At 32.9% G+C, this 16,949-nt stretch overlaps 1 protein-coding gene across 1 annotated transcript; it reads right to left on the bottom strand.

Moving 5' to 3' along the window:
- Positions 1-1,068: 1,068 nt before the first annotated feature.
- Positions 1,069-5,094, bottom strand: LOC139522760 (uncharacterized). Its single transcript, XM_071316260.1, has 3 exons — positions 4,851-5,094; positions 3,356-3,521; positions 1,069-1,648 (listed from the first exon to the last, which is right to left on the bottom strand). Exons 1-3 carry the CDS (start codon positions 4,998-5,000, stop codon positions 1,113-1,115), a joined length of 852 nt encoding a protein of 283 aa, XP_071172361.1. The 5' UTR covers positions 5,001-5,094; the 3' UTR covers positions 1,069-1,112.
- Between the last annotated feature and the right edge of the window lie 11,855 nt (positions 5,095-16,949).

Raw genomic sequence — 16,949 nt, 5'->3', positions numbered from 1 at the left:
AATAACTTTATAAACTATGTATATGCATTCAGTTATCCCATCTTAAATTTATTTATTATTAAGAGTGTTAACCTACGTTTTTTTTAATTGAATTCCAATTGATATTTTATCGTGTGTTTTTCTATGTTGGGATGTTATACTATTGTCTCAGTAAAAAGGGAGAAGGTTTGGTACCATTAAAACGTTAAATCCCGCTGCAAATATTTGCACCTGTCCTAAGTCATGTTTCTCGTTTCTCGTTTTTTTTATATAGATAAGACCGTTGGTTTTCTCGTTTGAATGTTTTAACACTTATAATTTTGGGGCCCTTTATAGCTTGTAGTTCGGTGTGAGCCAAGTCTCCGTGTTGAAGGCCGTATATTGACCTATAATTGTTTACTTTTATAAATTGATATTTGGATGGAGAGTTGTCTCATTGGCACTCATACCACATCGTCCTATACCTCGTTAATCTTTCTATAGATCAGCTCTTATCTAAAAATTGCTCTGATTGCATCCCGCACCAAATTTCTAGTTCATAGTTAGGAAATTGTAAAAACTTAAATATCTTTTTGACAATATTGGTGAAGAAAGAGATATGCGAACAAGAGCATTCAAGTAGTAATCAAACAGACAACGCCATGAGAGAATGCAAAACGAAGAATGACAAAAAGAAAGCCTTAGTTTACAGAACACAAAATAGAAAACTGACGACAGATCCACACAAACCACTTCTAAATCATGTGCCATGGTATGGTAAGTAGATCCTATCCACGCCTGGTACATATAAAAGTAACTCTCTATGTGAAAGTAATTATTACTCTTTTTTTTCATTTCAAGGAAACTTCTGTCCTTATAAATATTTAGAAAAATGATTATTCTATTCATCAAATTCATGAATGATCCAAATACAAGAATTAACACTGAAACTGAAACAAAATTAAATAGATTCCTATAACTGTGCAAATGTGTTTGTTCATTGCAAATTCAATCTTATATGGACTCTATTCAATATTTGTAGACAATTGTACCCTTCATCTTGAAAACATAAAATATTCCAAGAAAATCGAATGGTCATTAAGAAAGCAATTAATTAATGCAGAATTTTATTCATTAGATTTTCATCGATTTCTTCATAAGTCTTCACCCCATTGAAGTCGTATCAAACCGATAAGGGTGTCCGGTCTATGAGTTAAGGCAAGCATATTAAATTCAAATTCTGCTAGTTCTACATTATCAGCATCCATTGTCGATAAATTGATAGTAGCTGTTTCCACATTTTTGTAATTTTCATCGTAACTGCTGGTTGTTTCTGTTTCGTTGAAATACTTATCAGTGTACTGTTTGTCAATACTCGCCGGATGTGTTCCGTCGGGAATGGAGTCTAAACCATTAACAACAATCCTGAAATAATTGTGTATTTCGTAAGCCCCACGTGCACAGTCGGTTACTATTGCTTGATACTGTTCAACATGTGAGACAGACGTCTGTATTATTTGGTACTGACAACCTGTTAAATAAAAATCTGTCTGAATGTTCTTCGTTTCCTTTGACTTTTGAAAAACAATGGTCATGTGTTCAGTCGCCGACCGGGCAATAATTCTTGGACTCAAATCGTTTCTGTTTACCGGAATATCTATACTAACTGCAAATACATTTCCACTGTTCTCTAGATGATAAAAGACAAAACAACAAATTTTAAGCATTTCACATAGTGTGCCCAAATTATATATTCGAAAAATCTCTGACGTAACTCGGTATGTCTTACTTTAATGATATGTTAAAAAAACAACCAATAAAACAGATGATAACATCAGTGTGCTGTAAAGAAACAACCAATAAAACAGATGATAAAATCAGTGTGCTGTTATACGTGAGGGTTAAATAGAGGTCTCAGTATCTCACCGAAACACCACGTAATCATTAAAAGTTTTTATGGAATGTAGAAAAACTATTTATATTTCAAAATGGCCCGAATAAAGAATCTACAATGTTAGTAAAAGATGAAAGCTACATAATTTTTTCCAGTCATTTGAGTTTATACTGTCGTAACTGATTATGCAATTTCTATTTATTTGATTTCACAAATTGCTTGATTATAAACACATATTTGACTTGATTATAAACACATATTTGACTTGATTATAAACACATATTTGACTTGATTATAAACACATATTTGTGTCGTGTTATCTTTACTGGCTAAATACGACAATTGAACAAATCATTTACCTCTATAAAGACATATTTCTTTTATTATATTTTTCTGCTCTTTTATCCGGTTGTTGTCTCTTTGACACGTTTAACATTTCGATTATCTTTTTTAAATGAGTCTAATTTCTTGAACTTAAGACACGATTCGTTTCTATTTAGAATGTTGAAAAACAAAGTATTAAAAAATCTTCTCATGTTTTTAAAAAAAAAATTATCAAAGTGTTATTGCACTTTTGCTGTTAACAATTTACTCAATCTTCAGCTTCAATTAAGTATCCCATAAATTGAATATTTAGCGGAAAATATTCAATAAGTATATCTATAAAGTTAGTTATATTTATTACATACATTAGAGCAGTTCTTCAGAGTACAATTTCATACCGGATTACGGTACGTTTCCTAACCTAAACTGATAAAATTGATGATGATCTTTGATACTGACAGTATGACTTTTCAGGCGACAGTAGAATTTCGAAATTTTATGTCAGATTACTCCGTTGAATTGTGAAAATGAGTCTTGAAAAAAATCTTTATGTTATGTGTTTGTCTTTCAAAAACATGTGGAGCATGTTCTCTTTCGCTCAGCATAATATTAAGATAATAACGATAAACTGCAAAATTTCCTTTAAATAATCAATCAGGGGCAGCAACCCAACAACGGTTTGACTGATTTGTATGAAAATTTCGGAGATGACAGATTTTGACATGATTAAATTTTACTCTTTGTCAGATTTTCACTAAATGCTTTAGTTCCAGAGATTTTAGCCAAAACCCTGTATTTTATTCCCATTTTAAATTTGTAGGAAATGCTGCCATCTTGATTAATGTAAGAGGACCTCGGATACATTTATAAAACTAGATACCGGAAGGATGATCATGGCCAATTTTGGTTTAATTTGTCGCAGCAGTTTCAGACGAGAAGATTTTGTAAAAATTAACGGACGACGATGTCGACAGACGACGACAGACGAAGAACGACGGACGACAAAGACGGTCGATAGAAGATGGACGCCAAGTTATGATAAAAATTCACGTGACCTTTTTTTGCCAGCGATATTATATTTGATTACGATATGGAGTGAATATCAGAAATAAATGCTTTACATGAAAATGAAGTCATGTAAAGGAAAGCCGATACATCGATAGATTCGTTGTATATTACCCTTTACTACATTTGTAGGGAACTCGTCCGCATCAAATGTTACATCGTCAGGTGCTTCAAATTGTACAATGTATGTTGTGGCCAATGTTTTCTCATTCCAAACTTTTGAAGCTGAAACTATTTTTATATCTAGTAGCCCCATTGGCCTTAGAACTTTGGAATTTACCTATAAAAAAATAGAAATATAGTTGATTATAAGTTCTATTTTATGTTTAGTTTTCGTAATTTCCTTTTATTTTTGAATAGTGTTGTTAAAAAAGGCAACAGTATTATACTGGTATTTAAAAGTAAAAAAATCGATTTAGAGAAAACAAATCCTGCTTACAAACAGAGGGAAACGCACCAACTATAAGATTTGATTTGATTTTTGGCTTTAACGCCACTTTAAATGTGGCTAGTGCGTCTTAATAAAAAAACATAGAATGTTGTATAGTCTATGCATAGATAATCCAATTTCGTGTGGTAAAAAGAAAACTACTATTTCAAGATAAAATGTGAGAAGACAGCTCTTATAACATGCTTTTAGATAAAATAAAAGAAAATTTGGGGTCACCGAACTTATTTTCGTGCGACTTACTAACATAGGTAAATTCAGAACACTTTCTATTATAAAATAACTTCATGTGAGTTTTTTTGACTTCCATATGAGTTATCTCCCCTTATTTGGCAAAGTTGGAAATATGATAAAACAGACCCTTTTTACTAGATTTGCGTCATAAGTCTTACAAATAAATTACATACTACTCTCAAATTTGCACATTCCATTAAAGATTTAGAATTACTGTTATCTGATTCCTCAAAATCCAAGATGGAGGAAGACGACACCCGAGCCACTAAAGGCTTTTTCGTGGCGGCAAATATTTGTTGATGGAGGAAGACGGAGTTCCCGGAGAAAACTACCAACTTCGATTGGAAAACTGACAATCCTTGTCAAGTAAGATCGGAGTCGAGTGCAACCGCATAAGCGGGGTTCGAAATAACACCATCAGTGTTGACTGGCTAATGATGACAATATTAACTACTTAGACCATTCGGCCACCGAGACCCCAATCAACTATATGAGGAAACCAAAGGAATAACAGGACTACTGAAGTGCAACAAAAACAAACGCCAACATACATAGAAACGACATACATGTATTTGATGACAACGGTCATATTCCTCACATGGTACAGGACATTTTAAGAAACAAATGGTGGGTTGAACCTAGCGTAATTCAAACCCCCGCTTTAAATGACCATATTAAAAATATATATCGCTCAAATGTAGATAGAAAAACAGTACAAGCGCACACAACAACACTCATCACAAATAATTGCTACAAAAAAAAAAAAAAAAAAAAAAAAAAATAATCGACACAACATGCAAACCGCAGAACAACTTTTTCAAACTGTGTATTTTTTGATAAAATGCATAATTTAAACTTACAGTTTTGGATCAACTATATTTTGATATAAAAGATGTCAAATTACAGAATAAAATTAAATTTACTTGCCGTTGGTAGATCCCTGGTGATATATGCCGAAAGGAAACCTGCATCACAAAGACAAAGACTAAGAATCCAAAGGAACATTTCAATAGTCGAGACTGTGACTGAGATCAAAATCAGTATGCAAGAATATAAATACATGTACCAGAAGGTCATAAGGTTATAATGCTGTGGGATGAGGTAGGCCTGTAAATGTCACTTATTATATGTCATTATCTATGGTAATTTGTCGTGTAAATGATAAATAATTATTTTTTCATCCGGAAGAAAATAATGATTGGTAAATACTTCCAAGGACATTTCATTGAGTTGAAGGAGGTTAGAACAATTATGTTGAATATACAATAGAATGGAAATAGAAACGTACAATATATTTCATTTTCATGTTAGTTTATAATAGTTATCAAAGGTACCAGGATTATAATTTAGTACGCCAGACGCGCGTTTTGTCTTCATTAGACTAAACAGTGACGTTCATATCAAACAATTTAAAAAGCTAAACAAGTAAAAAGTTGAAGACCATTGAGGATCCCAAATTCCAAAAAGTTGTGCCAAATACGAGTAAGGTAATCTATGCCTGGGATAAGAAAATCCTTAGTTTTTCAAAAACTTTTGTGAACAGGAAATTTATAAAAATAACCACATTACTGATATAAACTTGACCTCCCCCAAAATACATCATTGTGTGTCTAGATTTTGTGCAATGGTCAAACCATAATTATATAAAATACACTCAAAGAAAAGTATGATTTTTAAAATTAATTGTATAACTAGTGTTTTGTTACTATTAAAACCTTAGTATCTTTTGTTGAAATATTTTTTCTCTTTGAGTTATCAACAGTGTTACGATTTTAAAACCATAATTTTATATCAAAAAGAAAAAAAAAACATTGTCTTTCATTGTGTCATTATTAGAAAGCGCTTCTGACACAAACCATTTAAGCGTTTTCATTATTCAACGATAGACATTTTTAATTTAATCAAAGTTAAAAAAAGATAAAAAAAAACTGCTTTTACCAAATACAAAGTCAGGAAAATGGCAAGTGTTATATCATAGTTCGTTTCTGTGTGTGTTGCATAACACGTCAAATCACGTAAAATCACAAAAATACTGAACTCCGACGAAAATTCCAAACGGAAAGTCCCTAATCAAAACACATCAATCGAATTGACAACAACTGTCATATATTGGCTTGGTACAGGCGTTCTCAAATGTAGAAAATGGTTGATTGAACCTTGTCATTTTGCCCTAAACATCCCACCTGCATGACAATCGTATCAAATTCCCGTAAATTTATAACGACGAGTGAACAAAACAGACTAAATAACTAAAATTGTCCAAATAGGGGTACGCCAGACTAAAAAATCTGAACTCCAAACGCTAACATACATAGAAACGGACAGTAGATAACAACTGTCATATTCCTGACTTGGTACAGGACATTAAAAAAAAAATGTAAAAAGAATTTAATATAAAATTATTTGAAAAAAGAATGAATTCTATGAGTATCGATGTCTTTAAAAATGAATCGAATTTATAGAATTAAAACCATTGTTAATTGTTAATGTCATTAAAATGTCATGCATTAAGATAGTTTCTTAATGACACATTATACACAATATCAGATAATTGTTTTTAATTCAAACATAGGCCTAATGGGCTAAATAGGTCCTATGATTAGTAAATCAAACAATTTTAAAATGTCAAAGAACGAACAACCGATAAAACAGACGAAAACATCCGAAGGCCATTAATTGGTCTTTCACATGTTTAACACAGCGAGAAAATCCCGCACCTGAAAGCGGGCTTCATTTGGTCCCTTTACAATAATGTATACCAGTTCTGGGAAAAATGGACGTCACACTTAAATCCGAAACTTATAAATAAACCAGTATCTAATAACATATTCAAAACAAACAAATGCCCCATATTCCTGAGTTGGTAAAGGTGTAAGAATGTTGCAAGGTTAAACATGTTTTGTGAGATCTCAACTATCCACTTAACCCCTAGCCAATGTACTATAAACAAACACACAGCAAAACGCAGTTAAATTGAGTGCAAAGTCTAATATTAAAAAAATCAATAAAAATATCCTTATGTACACTTTCTTTTGATTGTAAAAGAGGGACGAAAGATACCAAAGGGACAAAACTCATAAATCTAAAACAAACTGACAACGCCATGGCTAAAAATGAAAAAGACAAACAGAAAAACTATAGTACACATGACACAACATAGAAAACTAAAGAATAAACAACACGAACCCCACCAAAAACTAGGGGTGATCTCAGGTGCTCCGGAAGGGTAAGCAGATCCTGCTCCATATGTGGCACCCGCCGTGTTGCTTATGTGATTACAAATCCGGTAAATAGTCTAATTCGGTAGGTCACATTATGAAAGGGAAGGGGGTTGTAGTTACGACGTAAGGAACATAACCGATATCATTTGTGAAACGGTTATTCCATAACGGTCAACCAACTCGTGATGGCGTCCGTAAAATTTACGAAGGGATGATTTCAACTTCACCATTTGGAACTCTTGGTTTAATAGCTTCCTTGTGAGCAGTAATCCTTTATCAAGAAAATCATGATAGGAAATGCAAATACGGGAATATCGTATCAATTGGGAGATATATACCCCGTATGCAGGTGCTGCTGGAATGTTGCTACTTAGAAATGGAAAGTTCACAATTGGTAAGCTGAAATCATCTCTTTTGTCGTAAAGTTTTGTTTTCAACCGACCCTCATTGTCAATTTCTAGATGTAAGTCAAGATATGAAGCCGACTTAAATGTATCTGTAGTATCCTGTATCTCCAATTCGATGGGATAGATGCGTTCCACATAGTCACCAAATTTTGAATTGTTTAGTGAAAGAACGTCATCTATATAGCGGAAAGTAGAGTTAAAGGATATTGCTAACTTCTTATCTTTCTTCCTAAGAAGTTCCTGCATGAAGTCAGCCTCATAATAATAAAGAAACAAGTCGGCAAGTAGAGGGACACAGTTTGTTCCCATTGGGATGGCGACTGTCTGTTGAATAACACGTCCTCTGAACGTTACAAATATGTTGTCAATCAAGAAATCAAGCATCTTGATAATATCGGTTTCAGAGATTTTTTTGTTTGAATCAGAGTGATTCTTTACAAAGTATGATTTATCCCTTCCTAAGACAAGATACTTGTATCTACGTTGGCCATTCTTTTTTATGAAGCAATGTTATACCAACTCTTTCAATTTGTCTTTTAGTTTGGAATGTGGAATACTTGTGTAAAGAGTAGAAAGAAGTAAGTAAGAAGCTTCTGTCCAAATTTGGTAAAAATCGATATAGTTTAGGAATCTAGTAAATGTTTTAAAAACTTGAACTGCAGACTGTTTGTAATGTTAATTGGAAGAAAAAACTAAGTCCATTTATAAGTAAAATACAGAAAAACAAGAACAAAATTTTACAAAATTTACTTCTATATACTAGCTTTTGATCCTAATTAAGCCTCTGTCCAAGTTTAGTAGAAATGCAGGATAACGAAGAAAGATATTAATAGTTATCAAAGGTACCAGGACTATAATTAAGTACGCCAGACGCGCGTTTCGTCTACATAAAGACTCATCAGTGACGCTCATATCAAATTAGTTATAAAGCCAAACAAGTACAAAGTTAAAGAGCATTGAGGATCCAAAATTCCAAAAAGTTGTGCCAAATACGGATAAGGTAATCTATGCCTGGGATAAGAAAATCCTTAGTTTGTTTTCCACAAAAAACCACAGAATGAATATTTGTGGATGCCACCGCCACCGCCGGAATATAGGATATCTATGTCTCGCTTTTGCGACAAAAGGCGAAGGTTCGACATAAACGGTAACACAAGGTAAGCAAACTAACAATCTGTAAGAAATTATGCAAATAAAGATAAGGGAAAATAAAAACTTTTAAGAACGAAATAAAATTAGACGGTAAGAGAAATACCCTCAAAATCTGCCAATTAGCTTACGATACTACTCTATATCTTCAATCAAAAAAAGATGTATCTCTAGCAATTAATTGAATAGAAATATTTCGTACTCTCTCAGGTTTGAAATTGAATAAAACAAAAATTGAAGGGATATGGCTCGGTCGATTAAAACACAGTCGGGAAAAATTTGAAACTATAAATTGGTGTACTTCACCTATCAAAAACCTTGGAATTACTTTGGTCACAATAACAAGTATGTCAAAAACAAAACTTTGAAAAACAACTGTTAAAAAGTAGAAAAATAATATCTGATTGGAGTAAAAGAAATCTTACTATCATAGGAAAAATAGTTGTCATCAAATCATTAATTCTGCCAAACCTAACATATGTTGCATCGAACACTACTATTCCCAAAGAAATGGTGCAAGACTTTAAAACTTTAATACACAATTTTATTTAAAAAGGCAAAGAGATATAATAAAAGGATCAACACTTGCAAATGATTTCTTGGAAGGTGGACTTAGGATGACAGACATTGATGCTTATATAAACTTCATATCAACTGGATTCTTAAATTTAGTGAAAATGATAACTGGACAATTATTCCCAAATTTTATTTCAACAAATTAGGAAAAAAAATCTTCTTGTATTTAAGATGAATTTAAAGAATATTAAAGTCATATGAAACGAGTGAGTGGTGAAAAATAATGTTTATCCAATTCTTGAACCAATGCATGTATATATCATAAATAGTTATCAAAGGTACCAGGATTATAATTTTGTACGCCAGACGCGCGTTTCGTCTACATAAGACTCATCAGTGACGTTCATATCAAAATATTTATAAAGCCAAACAAGTACAAAGTTGAAGAGCATTGACGATCAGAAATTCCAAAAAGTTGTGCCAAATACGACTAAGGTAATCTATGCCTGACATAAGAAAATCCTTAGTTTTTCGAAAAATTCAAACTTTTGTAAACGGGAAATTTAGAAAAATGACCACATTATTGATATCCATATGTCAACACCGAAGTGTTGACTACACGGCTGGTGATACCCTCGCGGACGAAACGTCCACCAGCAGTTGCATCGACCCAGTGGTCATAAACTTAGTCCTCTGTGCAAGATTTTCTCATTTTTTACGCAAATATATCGTATAATCGTCAATTATTTTTCTCTCTGTCTATTAGGATTCAAAACTCGTAAATCTATGGACAAAAAAACAAAATCGGGGTAACAAACTAAAACTGAGGGAAACGCATTAAATATAAGAGGAAAACAACGACACAACATTGAAATGTAACACACACAGCAACGGACTAAGCATTAGACAAAATCCGATGAGAATAACCAATATAACATCAAAACCAAATACATGAATTTGGGATAGGAAAGTACCGTGACACGTCTTATAGTAATGTGAATTCACACTCAAATATAGGAGAAAACAAACGACACAACGGAAACACAACGTAAAAATGTTACACTCACAGAAACGAACTATGATATAACAATGGCCATTTTCCTGACTTGGTACATGACATTTTTAAAAAAAAAAATGGTGGGTTGAACCTGGTTTTGTGGCATGCCAAACCTCGTACTAGAATGGCATTGTTAAATATAACAATAAAATGACAACATAATAATACAGGACTACAATTCAAATAAATAGGAGAACGTATAAGGCAAAGAAAGACATGAATAATAGATAACAAAAGGCATCAGGTTTAAAATTGAATACGTCAAAAACGCGCCTCGTCAACACAAGACTTATCAGTGACGCCCAGATATAAAAGTTCGAAAGTCAAAAAAAGGGTACAAAGTTGTACAGCTCTGAGGATCAAAAGTTGAAAAAGGTTGTGCCAAATACGGCTAAACTTAAATATTAAAAACATTGGATAAGGTAAATATATGTTAAAAAAGCAATACAAATTGATTGGAAAACAATTCTTTGCACTGAAGATTCATTCAAAACTAAAGTTAAAGTTAAAAATGACTTAAAATTATGCACAGGACAATTACTCCATTAATGAGCACAAAAGAACTCTATAAAGTATTCACACTGAAAGGTAGTTGTGATAAACCAAATGGTTTTCTTATGTGGGAAAAAATATTTGAGAAACATTTAAATTCTAAATTGAAAAATACTTTTATCTTTTAATATCTCACTGATAATAGATTAAAAATATTTAGTTTGGAACTTATACCCTTCATACTGCCAAGTAATGAGCTTTAAAAAAAAGGAAAATTACTGAGGACTTATTTTAGCATTGTAAAAACAAGGAAGATTATGAAATTTTGTTGCTCATATAATAATGACTTTCTAACAATACTAGAAAAAATTAATGAAATCCCTTGGTATTGAAAAAGACATTATAAGTCTTGAAAATTTAGTAGCAGGGTACAAAATTGAAGATACAGCTTACTTTAATATTAAATAGATATTAACTATAATATCCTTCTTAATATACAAATCACATTTTGTCTCAGAAAAGACGAAAAAAAAAAACATTTTTAAAATCATTGCAAAGATTCAATTGAATCAGGAGTAATCTTTGTATGAAGTTGATTCCGGAAAAATAAGTTCTAGGAAAAACTAGAGGCTCTTAAGAGCCTGAATCGCTCACCTGATTCTACTTGGGTTTTTGAAATCATATAAAAAAATATGAAATTTGGCTAAAAGTAACAACACTTGGCCAGCACCTCATAAGGAAAGGAACATTCATGCTATGTTTAATTTCATTTAATTCAGTGGTTCTTTAGACGAATACTTTTGTATGCATTTCCCATAGGGTCCTATGTTAAACTAAGTCCCCCCCACTGGTGGCCATCTTGGATGTTGCAATGACAACAAAGTAACAACACTTGGTCAGCATCTCATTAGAAACATTCATGCTATGTTTGGTTCCATTCCATTCAGTGGTTCACTAAAAGAAGACATTTGTATGTATTTCCCATAGGGTCCTATGTTAAACTAAGTCCCCCGCTGGTGGCCATCTTTAATCATGGATCGGCTACAAAGTAACGACACTTGGTCAGCACCTAATAAGGAACATTCATGCCATGTCTGGTTGCATTCCATTCAGTGGTTCTCTAAAAGAAGACATTTGTATATATTTCATGGTCCTATGTTAAACTAAGTCCCCCGCTGGCGGCCACCATGGATGATGGATCGGCTACAAAGTAACACCACTTGGTCAGTATTTCATAAGGAACATTCATGCCACGTTTGGTTTCATTCCATTCAGTGGTTCTCTAAACGAAGACATTTAAATATATTTCCCATAGGGTCCTATGTTAAACTAAGTCCCCCGTTGGCGGCCATCTTGGATGATGGATTGGCTACAAAGTAACAACACGTGGTCAGCACCTCATAAGGAACATTCATGCCATGTTTGGTTTCATTCCATTCAGTGGTTCTTTAAAAGAAGTCATTTGTATGCATTTCCCATAGGGTCCTATGTTAAACTAAGTCCCCCGCTGGCGGCTATCTTGGATGATGGATCGGCTACAAAGTAATAACACTTGGTCAGCACCTCATAAGGAACATTCATGCCATGTTTGGTTTCATTCCATTCAGTGGTTCTCTAGAAGAAGTTCAAAATGTAAAAAGTTAACGACGGACGACGACGGACGCCAAGTGATGAGAAAAGCTCACTTGGCCCTTCGGGACAGGTGAGCTAAAAAAGAGAAAAAGAAACAAAATATGTATGTGTAATCACAATAATTTTATCAAATATTATATTTTGTGAAATGAAATTATGTTATTAATACTAATATTATGAAGAAATAATATCTTGCCAAATAGTGCTTCCCTTAACTATTAGGCAAGCTAACATGAGGGATACTAAGTTAAAGCTGTAAACTGAGTAAATTGTTACAGCAAATATGCAAGATATTGTTGAAATACAATGCTTTATCAACTCGCTCTTGGTACCTTTGATAACTATTTACAACACTGGGTCGATGCCACTGCTGGTGGATGTTTCGTCCCGAGGGTATCACCAGCCTAGTAGTCAACACTTAGGTGTTGACATGAATATCAATAATATGGTCATTTTTATAAAGGAGTAGGTCCGGTAAGGATCAATTTTGGCCTCAAATTTCAAGTTCATCTGACGAATGAATTTGACCTCTTTTTAAACACTTAAGTGTCTATTTCATTTGAATCAATTAGTTTATGTGAAAGATTTTAACTGATTTCGTCATTGAAAACGGCCCGATTCAAGCTCAAATATGAAAAATCTACCAAATATGTCGAAAAATGTCACTTTTTAGATAGTTTTTGTTAAAAATGAAAGTGGCCGCAACCGTGTTCATCCAAAATCTTTATATATGTTATGTATTATCATAAAATACAACTTACATTTCAATATTAAGGATGAACACGAATGCGGCCACTTTCGTTTTACACGAAAACCGTCAAAAATTTAGCTAAAATGATAGAATTGTGAAGATTTCAGTAATTTAGCGTGACTTAATGGTGCTAGTACTTGATATATGTGCATTGTATTGCCAAAAACAACCAATATTTATGTAGCAGAAGCATTATAATGTCCAATATATATTTAAAAGTTTACATTTTAACAATTTTGTAAAACTGCTATATTTTGGGGCCAAAAAGGGGTCTTACCGGACCTACTCCTTTCCTATTTACAAAACTTTTAATTTTTCGAAAAACTAAGGATTTTCTTATCCCAGGCAAAAACTAAGGATTTTCTTATCCCAGGCAAAAACTAAGGATTTTCTTATCCCAGGCAAAAACTAAGGATTTTCTTATCCCAGGCATAGATTACCTTAGCCGTATTTTGCACAACTTTTTTGGAATTTTATATCCTCAATGTTGGCTTAAAACATTTTGATATGAGCGTCACTGATGAGTCTTATGTAGATAAAACGCGCGTCTGGCGTACTAAATTATAATCCTGGTACCTTTGATAACTATTGTTGACTGTTGTATTTGGGAACTATCACATTGGTTAATATGCATACGCATGGATATTCTGCTTCTCATGGCGCAAAGTAATCGAACAACGATTAATATGGTGGACATGGTTTTATCAAATTCCATGTTTGGGCTGTATTTGTTAAGTAAAATCTATATTGTATATATAAAATAAGACGACGTTGTATGATTGCCCCATATCTGTAGTACGGACGTAAAAAAACTTTTTACGAATCAAAGGAGTAGGTCCGGTAAGGGCCAATTTCGGCCTCAATTTTCAAGTTCATCTAACGAAAGATTGTAGACACTTTCTAAACACTTAAGTGTCTATTTTAATTGATTCAATTAGTTAATGGGGAAGATTTTAACTTAATAAGTCATTTAAAACGCCCCGTTTCAAGCTTAAATATGAAAAATCTATCAAATATGCCAAAAATCGTAACTTTTCAGATGGTTTTTGTCACAAAGAAAAGTGGCCGCATCCGTGTTCATCCTCAACCTTTATATATATTATGTATTATCATCAAATACAACTTACATTTCAATATTATGAATGAACACGAATGCGGCCACTTTCATTTCAGACGGAAACCGTCTAAAATTTAACTAAATTGCTACAATTGTGAAGATTTCAGTAATTTAGCATGACTTAATGATGCTAGTTCCCGATATATGTGCATTGTTTTGTCAAAAACAGCCCATATTTATGTAGCAGAAGCATTCTACTTTGGAATAAATATCTAAACGATTATATTTTCACAATTTTCTAAAACTTCTATATTTTGAGGCCAAACAGTGGTCTTACTGAACCTACTCCTTTGATGTACACAAGGAAAAAGTTATCGTCTTATACTTAATCCTTATAAAAAGTGGTACATATTTAAAAGGTGTATTGTTGATAGATATTTTGTATCAACTTCGAACATAATATACGATGGTATTGAAGTATAGATTCTGGGTACTGACGTGGTTTACATCTACATAACGTGTTATTCGTCTTTATGAATATAACTTTTACTTTTTAGTATGTTTTTATTAAATTCATTTGACGTGGCTCGGTTATTGTATATCCCGTTAGTGTGTTATTGTTTTATGATAATTCTCGTATTCTTGTCTTTTCTTGGTTGCTAATACGTTTTGTCTCTATGCGTTTCGGTGTTTATTTTATACATATGACGTGGCTCTGTAATTAAACATCCCGTTATTGTACTATTGATAAAAAAAAGTTATTCTTGTCTTTCTCTTTCTTGTTTGCTTATGTGCTTTATCTATATGCCTTTTTATGTTTATTTGATACACAAATGAGGTTCCTCTGTACTTATACATCCTGCCGTTGTCATTATGTTTTCCTTTTTTTACATATTTGTTTTCTTTTTATAGTGATTGAGATTATAACACACTTTTGACTGCTATATCCATATTTTTGATATGTTTGCCTATTGTCTCCATTTGTTTTGTTCACACATCGTTGTCAATGTTATGGAATTTGATGCGACTGTCATACAAGAAGTGAGAGATTTAGATAGCTTTCAAATCCATCATTTTCTACATAAGAAAATTTCTGTACCAAATCAGGAATATGACAGTTGTTATTCATTTATTTAGTGTGTTTGAGCTTTGATTTTGTAATTTGATTAGGGACTCTCCCATGTTGAATTTTCTTGACAGTTCAGTATTTTTGTATTTTTTTTCAGTGTTTCTTCGTTTACTTCTTATATTTGATGTGTTTTTCTTTGTTTTGGTTTGTGACTTGGCTTTGTTTTCTCTCAATCGATCTATGACTTTTGAACACCGGTATACCACTGATGCTTTTAATTTTCGACTCACACCTAGATATTCATCACTCTTTTTCCCATGTCTTTGACGTCAGTCTATTGTGTTAACAATAGATTCCTTTTCAAGAATCCACTGACCACTGTTATATCATAAGTTTAACCTTTAACCTTACGATATGTTATCCTCTTAATGAAAGGTTCGATCTCGCGCATATTTTCTTCATAATCAGTAGAGTCTGCATTCCTTACATGATACCACTATACCACGAGTATAAAACAATATTCAAATAACACTGTAAAAGCGCATATCTGTCAAAACTGGCATTTTGTTATCTAATTAAATATATAAACACCATAGAATAAATAAATAAACATCCATATACTGTAAATTGAGAAATTATTTCGAGGATTTATTTTTGCGATTTTGTCATTTTAGACTTGAGAAAAACTCCTGTTTCAATAATATAAAATATTTCAAAATGCGATTTGAAATTATTGCGTTTACAACTGTCATTTTTCAGAACAATAAAAACCTCGCAATAATATTTTAAACAGTACACTTGTCACTTTTAACATACAAGGACTTTTCCTTTTCATCTTAGCAAAGGCTTATTTTGGGTTTTAGTATTATAATGATATCATACCATTAACACTTTTTTCTTTGTTTGATTATAAATGGTCAACATATACATAAACAATGAATGGACTCTAATTCGAATCAGGTGTTATAAGCTACGACTGTTAAACTACTTACATGACTGTTAATAAAGTAACATGCAGTAGTGTAACGCTGTTCGATAGATGAAACAAATCCGGGTAACAAACTCAAAATGAGGGAAACGTATCAGATATAAGAGAACTACGACACAACAGAAACACAACACTAAAATATTACACACACAGAAACGAACTATAATATAACAATTGCTATTTTCCTTACTTGGTACAGGCCATTTTAAGAAATGGTGGGTTGAACCTGGTTTTGTGGCATGCCAAAAGAGGAACGAAAGATACCAAAGGGACAGTTAAACTCATAAATCTAAAACAAACTGACAACGCCATGGCTAAAAATGAAAAGGTCAAACAAACAACAGCACACACGACACAACATAGAAAACTAAAGAATAAACAACACGAACCCCATCAAAAAACTAGGGGTGATCTCAGGTGCTCCGGAAGGGTAAGCAGATCCTGCTCCACAGGTGGCACCCGTCGTGTTGATTTTGTGATAACAAATCCGGTAAATAGTCTAATTCGGTAGGTCGCTATCATGAAAGGGAAGGGGATTATAGTTACGACGCAAGGAACATATCCGATATCTTTTGTGAAACGGTTATTCAATAACGGTCAACCAACTCGTGATGGCGTCCGTAAAATTTACGAAGGGATGATTTCAACTTCACCATTTGGAACTCTTGGTTTAATAGCTTCCTTGTG

This window comes from Mytilus edulis, chromosome 5, assembly GCF_963676685.1.
Source record: "Mytilus edulis chromosome 5, xbMytEdul2.2, whole genome shotgun sequence".
Lineage (NCBI taxonomy): Eukaryota > Metazoa > Mollusca > Bivalvia > Mytilida > Mytilidae > Mytilus > Mytilus edulis.
This window is presented reverse-complemented; position numbering and strand designations above follow the sequence as displayed.